This window comes from Bison bison, unplaced genomic scaffold (genome assembly GCF_000754665.1).
Source record: "Bison bison bison isolate TAMUID 2011002044 unplaced genomic scaffold, Bison_UMD1.0 scf7180017864329, whole genome shotgun sequence".
In the NCBI taxonomy this organism is placed as follows: Eukaryota; Metazoa; Chordata; class Mammalia; order Artiodactyla; family Bovidae; genus Bison; species Bison bison.
In genome coordinates, this window is record NW_011494901.1 from 2,936,199 (window position 1) to 2,947,053 (window position 10,855).

The window sequence follows — 10,855 nt, forward strand, 5'->3', positions numbered from 1 at the left end:
CGTCACTATCAAACTTCAAAGCAAATGACACAAAGAGGTCTTTCTACAGCTGATGAAAATCTCAGCCCATTCTCCCTGTAACAGGGCCCTCAAACGCTATAGGGACCGCTTGGATGGTTGGATAAGCTTCATAAGCGTCATTTCCCCCACTGTACAAAGCCATACATACACACAGCAGCTCTACCTATGGTCTATGGCAATCACATACTTAACTAAGTATTAAGCAAATCTTTATTAATTAATTCATCTTTCACAGTAGGAACATTATGTACCCTATCCTCACTCCCCATCCCAAGATCCAGAAGTGAGGGGTTTTCCCAATTGTGTTACATAGCCAGTTCCTCCCACGCCATCTCAAGACTCTAGGATAACCACTGTACACTTAGCCCAAATCATCTCCAGGATGGAGACTCAGTTGACAGTAATAACACAATTTTACAGCTGAACATGACTCCAAAAACCAGATGAGACAAGCAAAAAAAAAAAAAAATGTCTTTACCCCGTGGTTGCCTTTTTATGACAATCACCAACTGAAGAGAGAAGAGTTTTTCTGTCATTGGCTTTGAAGAATTAGAAGAGACTAACGCTTGGGACCCCTGAAAAGTTCTTAGCGCGAGAGTGAGGAAGACATTTACAAATCACTTAGTGTACATAGCCCCACCGATACATAACAGAGGGACTCACAGTTCCTCTCCTGGTGCTAATTTATTTTTTCGGAATGGGAGATTGTGGTCTCATAAAATGCCTCACTAATGCTTCTGCTCAAGTGGTTTTACACTCTGGCTAAACAATAGAAGAAAAGAAAAACACTGGTCTTCGAGGGCGGTTGTGTTTTATTTTTGGCAACCTCCAGTACAGAACCAGGGATTCCTACTCGAACATGTCCCTCACGGCCTCTTTTCTTACACAACAGGCCTCATTGAGACTTCCCCCCCCCTAATTTGAACTGGCTCCACATTTTCCTCTCACATCACTGAATACAGAACTGCGTTAACAAAAAGACACAGGACTGGTGTATTACCTACTGATCACGTCCACTGCTTTTCCACATGTATATTCACAGAGTTATGCCACGGTAACTTCTCACAGAGCTATCATGCTTTAGGCTTTGATTTTATATCAATATATTACTTATCTTTTCCAAAGAATTTCCATCTGCAATTTGACTTGATTAGCAGACCACTCAGTTTTATCTGGGGTGTCACTGGTGGCTCAGATGGTAAAGAATCTGCCCGCAATGCAGGAGACCCAGGTTCCCTGGGTTGGGAAGATCCCCTGGAGAAGGAATGGCAACCACTCCAGTATTCTTGCCTGGAGAATTTCATGGACAGAGAAGCCTTGTGGGCTACAGTCCATGGGGTTGCAGAGAGTTAGACACAAGAGCAACTAACACTTAACACTTTCAGTTTTATCTAGACAGCTGGCATCATGCCCATTCAGAGAGGGAACACAGATGTGCAAAACGCTCTACTGAAGTTCAATGAGGTCTGCACGGCCAACCTCAAGTTTAATTTTGAGACTGAGAACACCTGCATTTTACCCAAAAGTGGCCTGTTAATAAATTCTTAACTAGCTGACAGAATAATTCTTTTAAGCTTTTTTCTAATGTTAGCAGTGCAGAAGAAAGCTCCGCTTTGACCTCTGCTGGCTGAAGTTTTCTTTGGCACAGTACATATCAAAGCAATGCCAAACTGATAGGTAAATGGCACTCTGACCCAAGCCATGTAAAATATACTTAATAAGGCTGTTTAACTTTCTTAAGGGGTTTTCATATTGTACATGCAACTGTTTATATGTTGCTCAGAGAGTCACAGAAGGGAGCAGATGAGGGAATTGAGGATGGGGATATGGGTCTTGCTTATGGGTTTGTTGCGAGGTTCCTGCCTGATCCCTGCCAGAGGAATGCAGAGAAGAATGCAAGGAGGAGTCCCAGCCCAGCTCACCTCACTCCCATCACTCTGCATAACGTAGAGCTAGTGTCCAAGCAAAATGTCCAACATTTTCAAGAATGCTATTCACCGTACGTGCACCTGGCCTTAATCATATAGTGGTTTTGACACCTGTATTAATGCATTACAAAAATCGGACATTCATTGTTAACATTTCTGAAATGGACTGGTCTGCCAATAAATGCTTTTCTTTTTCTACACAAATTTGTTATTCCGAAATAGAAGGGTACAGATGTGAAAAATTAACCTTCCTAGCATAGCTAAAAGCTTATACTATACTAATGTGTCATAAGAACCATCTGTGATCGTGTAAGTGATAACCTCAACAGGCATGCCTTCTTCAGATCTACTTACAGTCTTCAATGTTACATGGGATACACTATGAATTTCCATGCTTTTAATGTCTAGTGACATAAGACACTATCTATACCATGTAATCCCACACCACAAGAAAGGGAAAATGTCTGGTGGAAGAAACCACTGTTTTTAGAAGTTACCTACTGCATACGTAAAATGCAATAATTCTGTATCCAAGAAAGAAAAATAAGGGATTTAAACCATAAAATTATCCTACCAAAGAAGCAAGCAGTAAATCACAAAAATCACACACAAAAAATATAAAGCATGCTATAAAATAGAATGCTGTGACTGATAACTCACTGATAAAAATACAATTTACAAGTGTTTTTATTAGGTAATAAAGCGTACATGAGTTTAGTTATGATGCTACCTATACATTTTTACTAGTCAAAAATCCCCTGACCCAAATATCCCAAGGCAAACACATGAATGTCCAACAGCTGCACGTTACTGACAAACATTCTGCTTTGCCCACATCCGCATAATTTCTTAATTTAGAAAAAGGAGATTTCTGCACCTACTTCCACCGGAAGATGCTACAAGCCAAGAAGGTCTGCTTCCCTTGGCGGGCTTGTCCTCCCAGCCGCAGCCCCACCCTGAGCACCTCGGGGTCCTAAGCCCACACCTCCCCGAGAGCACTGCGCACAGCGCCCTGTAAGCGTGGCCGGCACGACGCACCTCACTGCACAGCACCTTGCTTAAAACAGAGCCCCGGATCTTATTTTCCTAACTTGTTTTATTTCAGGGTAGCTCAGGTTTGATGTAAAAAAAAAAAAAAAAAGCATTCAATTGCATATATACATAGGAAATAAGAATTCCCTCTAATCTTTGCACAGATGACTGAACAACATTTCACGCTCATCTGGCCCCAGACCCGGTCTGTCAACAGGCACGTCTTAACACCTCCTTGACAAAATTTTACACGCTGGAGCCAAGAAGATTCACTCACCAGACAGAGGCATCCTGGCTGAATCCTAGTCTCCAAAAGGGCTTCTCATTCTCTCTTCCCTGTAATAAGCCTTGAATTCAATATGAACAGAAGTGCAGCAGCTACTCTAAAGAAGGGGAAAAAGGAACTGTAAAAGTATCAGTAGGGAAATCAACTACATATTTGGAATTCTATGGGAATAAGTTAACAAGAAGAAAGCAGGCACCTGGCAGGAAAAAATGTTAAGGAAATTATTGAGACATGATACACTTCCTGTCAAAACAACACACGAGGCGGTGATTCATTTGGTCAGTATCTTTTAAGCGCTATGTGACTTTAAATGCTCTGTAAGTTTAGTGATATTGAATTGTGGCCACGAAGGCATTTATTTTTTAATTTTAAGTACTGAACTGTTCAAACAATGCTGTGCTCCAAAATAAAAGCCAGCATGTACTCAGGGTATCCACAGCAGTATTCTTTAATGTCACTACTATCAGTATTAGTATTAGTCACTCAGTCATGTCCGACTTTTTGCGACCCCATGGACTGTAGCCCTCCAGGCTCCTCTGTCCATGGGATTCTCTAGGCAAAAATACTGGAGTGGGTTGCCATTTCCTCCTCCAGGGGACCTTCCCAGCTGTACATAAAGGAGACTTCATTAATGTGCATTAGAGAATACCCCAGGTTAACTGTCATAGAAAACTGCCTCTTGAGCCTTTAAATTCTATACCAATTCTACACCTCTGGTTGGCCGACTGTTTGTTTCTTTACTTAGATTTTAAGGTGAATGACCTGGGGCTATTTGTTTCCATCAACCTGATTGCGAATCTAAAGGCACAGTTGAAATGTCTATTTTTCTTGCCATCAGGAAAGATAAAGAACTACCATTTGCCTCCCCTAGTTTAAAACTGGTGCGCACGATGTAATTCAAGTTGTGGAGTGCTTAGTCCTGCAGAGCTGTCGCCCAACAACAGAAACATTAGAATCAATTCCCCCCTTGATCCAACGTTGAGAAATCTATAAAATTGCTTCCATTCTCAAGTGTCTGTAGTTAGGGAAAAAAGTGTTTGTGTGTATGTGTGTGTATGTGTGTGTGTATAGAGCTAGGTTTTTCCATACAAATTTAAAATATAAAGTCATTATAAGCATATTGCCAAAACAAATGTAAATAAATACAAAATAGGACTTTTAGTTTGATAATAACCAATTTCTCCCCTGCCCCTTACCAAACAGTTACTGTAAATGTTTGATAACAAACAATTTGAAAAGTTTAGTTAGCAACAATTACATAAGTTTAATAAGAGTTTCAAAGTAAGTGCTGAGTTATGACATCTAAAAGATACTCCAATTATATTTATGAACCAAGTATACAGATTTTCATTAAAATGTCTATTTCTTAAATTCACTTCTGTTTTTATAACATCACTGAGGCAGATACATATTTACAATACAGATGATGTTTAGGAAACTATAACAACAAAACAAAGACCGGGCAACACTTTGATTCCCATTATACCAGGCACATCTCCCGGGCAGCTGAGAGCACCCTGCCCCTGCCATCTCCACATCACAACACACTCACTTTCTTTCATGGCTGCTGATCTGACAGCACTGAGAGCTCCTCAAAAGCTATTAATATTTCCAAGCCTCTTCTCTCTAAGCCCCCAGCACCCATATAAGCCTGCCTCATAGTAATTACTAGCCAAGCTCAACTCAGTGAAGGTTCAAAACTCTAGCAGAGAATTCCAGCTTCTGGTTCAAGATGGTGGCGTAGAAGGACATGGGCTTAGCTCCTCCTGCACGAACACCAAAGCTGCAACTAGCTGTTGAATAACTACCAACAGGAGGATGCTAGAACCCACCAAAAAAGAAACCCCACATCCAAAGACAAAGAAGAAGCTTCAGCGAGATGGCAGGAGGGGTGCAATCCCGACAAAATCAAATCCCATACCCACCAGGTGAGTGACCCACAAACTGGAGAACAACAACAATACCAAAGAAGTTCTCCCACTGTTGTGAAGGTTCTGAACCCCACGCCAGACTTCCCAGCTTGGGGATCCAACAAAGGGACTGGGTATCCCCAGGAATCTGACCTTGAAGGCCAGCAAGTCTGATTATAGAACTTCCACAGGACGAGGGGAAACAGATTTCATTCTTGGAGGGAGGACACAAACAAAATCTTTCACACACCAAGACCCAGAGGAAAGGAAGAGTGACCCCACAGGAGACCGAACCAAAACTCCCTGCTAGTGCTGGAGGGTCTGCTGTGGAGGCGTGGGTCGGCAGGGGCTCACCACAGGGACGGGGCACTGGCAGCAGCAGTCTGGGAAGGTCGCCCTTGGCGTAAACCCTCTTGGAGGGCACCATTAACCCTACCATAGAGTCCAAGGCTAGGTTACTTCAGGCCAAAAAACTACCAGGGAGGGAGCCCATCAGCACCCATCAGCAGATAATTGGATTAAAGCTTTACTAAGCAGGGCACTGCCCAACAGAGCAAGACCCAGTTTTTCCCACCACCAGTTTCTCCCATAAGGAAGCTTACACAAGCCTCTTAGCCTCCTCCATCAGAGGGCAGACAGAAGAAGGAAGAAGAACCACAGTCCCCACAACAGCTAAAACAAAAACATTACAGAAAGTTAAGCCAGGATGAAAAAGCAGAAAGTTATGTCCCAGACAGAGGGACAAGACAAAACCCCAGAAAAAAAAAAACTCAATGAAGTGGAGACAAGCAACCTTCCAGAAAAAGAATTCAGAATAATAATAGTGAAGATGAACCAGGATCTCAGAAAAACAATAGAAAAGATGCAAGAATTGTGTACCAAAGACCTGGAAGAACTAAAGAACAAACAAACAGAGATGACTATAACACTAGAAGGAATCAATAGCTGAATAACTGAGGCAGAAGAATGGATAAATGACCTGGAGGACAGAATGGTGGAAATCACTACTGCAGAACAGAATAGAGAGAAAAGAATGAAGGCAGTCTAAGAGACTTCTGGAACAACATTAAACACGCTAGCATTTGCATTACAGGGGTCCCAGGAGGAGAATAGAGAGAGAAAGGACCTGAGAAAATATTTGAAGAGATAATAGCTGAAAATTTCCAAAACATGGGAAAGGAAACAGTCAACCAAGTCCAGGACACACAGATAATCCCAAGCAGGATAAACCCAAGGAGGAACACACCAAGATACATAGTAATCAAACTGACAAAAACTAAAGAGGAAGATTAAATATTAAAAGTGACAAGGGAAAAACAACAAACAACATCCAAGGGGACTCCCATCAGGCTCTCAGCTGATTTCTCAACAGAAACTCTACAAAGAAGGGAATGGCGTGATATATATAAAGTGATGAAAGGGAAAAACCTACAACCAAGATTACTCTACCCAGCAAGACTCTCCTTCAGATTTGATGGAGAAATCAAAAGCTTGCCAGACAAGCAAGAGTTAAGAGAAACCAGCACCACCAAACCAGCTTTACAACATGTGCTAAAGGAAAATCTCTAGGTGGGAAACAAAAGGGAAGGAAAAGACCTACAGAAAATAAACCCAAAACAATTTTTTAAAAATGGTGTTAGGATCATAAATATCGATAATTACTTTAAATGTAAATGCATTAAATGCACCAACCAAAAGAGCAAGACTGGCTGGGCAGATGAAAACATGTACATGCACACACTTCCACTTACCACGTCACTCTGCTTGACCGCCTAAATTGTACGTTATTATTTTATATTGTTAGGTTAATCATGTTCCCATTATGGCTTGCAATTGTAATTATCTTTTATTTTTCATCTGGCTATTGATTGTGAAAGCAGATAAACATCTTTTACTATTGTGATTATGTAACTATTACTCACTTAATACCATTGTTTCATGATTGGTCAACAGAAAAATAACAGAACTCTCTACCAGCAAAACTAGGATTTAATAGGGAAAAAAAAAAAAAACAACTCTAACAGAACTCTTAAACTCCCTGAGGTAGAAAAGCTTTGGAAAGAACTCCTGGATAAATGTTTAGAGTCCCCACATCCAGTAAGTAAAATCCCAAACAGAAAAATGCCCAGTGTCCACATCACAAGTACAATAAGATATCTTTATCTTGAAGTGCCATGCCTTAAAATGGCACCTTTTCATGAGTACAATTTTGCTTTCTTTAATATCACTAATCAGGAGCTACATTAAATACCAGAGGTTTTATAAATTTGCTATACCTTTTGAAAAAAAAAGAAGGGATTTCACTTACTTGATTTTACAAGTTTAAAACAAAGTGGAGGGAAGTGGGGAAGCAGAGGAGGAGAAAGAAAGAGCCATTATAAGTGTTATTGTAGCTAAAAATTGGCATTTTTCAAAAAATTTTTCAAAAAATGATTATCAGTGCCTATTCTCCACCTATCCTAAATGGAGTTAGGGACATTAACTCCTTCTGCTAAAATGAAATTAATACCCATTTTCAGTCATGTGTGGATTCAATTAAAAATAATTACGACATTATTACTGGCTGATTCCACCTCACTGCTCATGAAGTATTCAGATAACAACAACATGAGCTGCCACCACAGGGAAATCTCAGGCTGTGAGCAACCATTTCTCCCTGTAAAGATGCAACCCTGAAGTGGCTTCTTCAAACCCAGTTTCCCAAACAATTCAGATGTTGCCACTCAAGTGTCTGAAAGCGCTCTAGGAACCAAGCAGTCTGCCAGTAATCTAAGGGAGGCTTAAAACACCATCCTTACCTCCAGAGAAGCACAGAACTGAAGAGACAGGATGTGCCACAGAAAAGGGGTTGGCCCAACTCCTCAGGTTTCAAATGAGGTCACTAGGGCCAGGAGAGGTGGCACGACTCCCCCAGTAGGTCCGTGGCAGTGCTAAGATTTCAACAGAAATTCTGCTTCTGCTTCAGCCTTTGCTATCCCCAGACTATCTTTTTAAAATGTTTCTTTTACACAGAATCTACCATCATTTTTAAATAAAAGGCACAAAACACCAGCAATCATGTCCCACTCCCACTAAAAAAAATTCTTAAATTGAAATCCAGACATCTTGTCTATGTCTATTAATTTCTGCAGCTACTTGTACATAAAGATGCCATACTGACAATAAACATAAAGTTTCCTACTATGAAGGTGAAAGAAAAAAGAAATGCTTATTCTATTTTTAATTTTAAGAAAAATCAACAAACCAGTATCTAAATTCTACTTGGCGTTTCTTTCAAAATGAACGTTTTCTTAACCTGTCCATAGTAATTTTGAATTTTCCCTAGCTCAGCCCCCTTTTTGTAAGTAAACCAAGTGAAAAGCTAATTTGGGACTTTCTACAGATATGAAAGTAATCTACAGTGTTCATTTTTATTGCAAAACAACCTAATTTAACTATATGTGAAATCTATTTCACCCCAACTTAAAAGTTTTTATTAAAAGGCCCAAAATCAAAAGCCATGAGACCTTTGCCTCATAGTTTCTGTCCCATAGAATCTTTCTAAGTAAAGAACAAAGAACAACTCGAATTCCCATGACCGATTTTAAAGATTTTTGACATTGTGTTTTACATTCAATTATTAGGCTATCAACATTTCTGGTTATTAAATGGGAAAAGAAAAATACATATGTATTTTATATAACAACTTTGACATGAATGATACCATTTAAGAGAAATGCTTCTATTTTATTCCCCCTAAGAATACATCCACTTAAAACTTAATAAAGCGCTGACAATAGGTTTTGTGTGTTGCCCCTTACAGCCAAGAATAGTGAGTGGCCCGCAGGAAACTGGCTAAGTCTTTAAGGGCTGGGAGAGCGGGTATAAAAACAACTTCCAGAAATTCATCCCTGAGAACTTCTGACAAGTTGCAGAGCTGGTGATTTCATAAAAGGTAACAATGAAGAGTTAAATGAGCCATTTCTTATACACGAATTTATATGCTGATACACAGTAGGATCGAACCCACAGCTCCTACACAATGCATCTCCTGCATTGCAGGCAGATGCTTTACAGCTGAGCTACCAGGGAAGCCCATCCAAATGTTATTATCAATCAGTGAAATCACTACCTAAAGAAATCACCATGGTTCAAAGAAGTAACCCAAGACCTCCCATTTGCAGATGATATGGATTCAGTGGCGATATAGAGAGATCATTATGTTCAAGGAGCTCAAGACTAAAGCCAGGCCTCCCAATTCCCAGCGTTGTGCTGTTTTCCATTCAGATGATAAAAATAATTGCTTTGCTTTTATCCTCCTCCCTGCCTCTTTTCCAGCACAGATAATGAAGACAGCATGCTCTTAAGAGCTGTGTCAGACAGACCAAAGGCCCAAATAACATGAGGTTGCCAAAAAAACTAAAGATAATCAGATTTTTACTTCAATTTATTTAAGGCAGAACATCAAGGAAGGAATAGATAGATCTTCTTAGGACTGGTGATGTAGTGTAGATGGATGATAAGGAGAACTCCTCCACAGCGACTGAGACTTTGTCTACTCTTGGAGGAAGAAAACCTTCCACTTGAAGAGGACAGAAAGAACTTCTGTAAGTGGGAAAGTCGATCCTAAGAGGACACCTCTGGACAGGGTCAAGATGGGAAAGAGCCCAATGAGATTTTCCAGTCATCATCTACCAAGAACTGTGGACAACGACAGGATTCAAACATAGGAGACAGCCAATTTTCAAAAAAGCCAATCCTAATGACCTATGTGGGAAAAGAATCTAAAAGACAGTGGACATACATATAACAGATTCACTCTACTGCATACCTGGAACTAACACAACATTGTAAGTCAACTATATTCCAATAAAGATTTTTTAAAAAAACAAAAACTAGAGACAGAAGAGCTTCAAACTCATCACAAGCAAGATTCTAGAGTAGACTAAAAAGCTGGTGTCTGAGTACCTCAGAGGAAGCAGTAGCTACCTGGAGCCAGGGTAAGTTCTGTAAGAATAAGTCACATGAGACTAACCCCACTCCACTATGTGGTCACCAAATTGGTAATTCCATATAGCAGATGTACAGTAGATTTGGTTGATATAGCATATATCCTTATGACAGGATGGCGAATTAAGAATCAGATGCTAGTGCAAACAGGAATAAGTCTCTGAACAACTTTACCTAAAACTGATAAACATTAATCTGAAGTAAAGTCTGTATGTGCGAGTGTGCTCAGTCCTGTCCAACTCTTTGCGACCCTATTGATTGTAGCCCACCAGGCTCCTCTTGTCCATGGGATTCTCCAGGCAATCCTGGAGTGGGTTGCCATTTCCTCCTCCAGGGGATCTTCCCAACCCAGGGACTGAACACAAGTCTCCTGAATTGCAGGCAGATTCTTTACCACTGAGTCACAAGGGAAGCCCTGTGTACGGAAACATTAAATTGTTCTGCCCTTGAGCTCAGCCTAGGCAACAATTTTATTCCTTAAAACACTGAAGAAACGCATAATCTGTGGATAACTTGGAATAAAAAATAGTTGTGAATGATTAATGTATAGATAAACAATCTAAAAGACTTTGAAAGGCTAGAACAGATGGTCATATACAGGAAATTTAGATAAATATTAAGTTTTATTCATGGGACTAAGAAGCCAATTGTACACATCCGTGAATGAAGAGATGTGACTCAGCAGCAAC

General features: G+C 40.3%; 1 protein-coding gene across 1 annotated transcript in view; it reads right to left on the reverse strand.

Moving 5' to 3' along the window:
• The window catches only part of ARHGEF28 (Rho guanine nucleotide exchange factor (GEF) 28), a 325,034-nt gene extending 321,523 nt beyond the window's left edge, over positions 1-3,511 (reverse strand). The window contains exon 1 of the mRNA XM_010853539.1: positions 3,259-3,511. Coding sequence (XP_010851841.1) covers positions 3,259-3,271 — 13 coding nt within the window. The 5' untranslated portion in view covers positions 3,272-3,511. The remainder of the gene's footprint in view (positions 1-3,258) is intronic.
• Between the last annotated feature and the right edge of the window lie 7,344 nt (positions 3,512-10,855).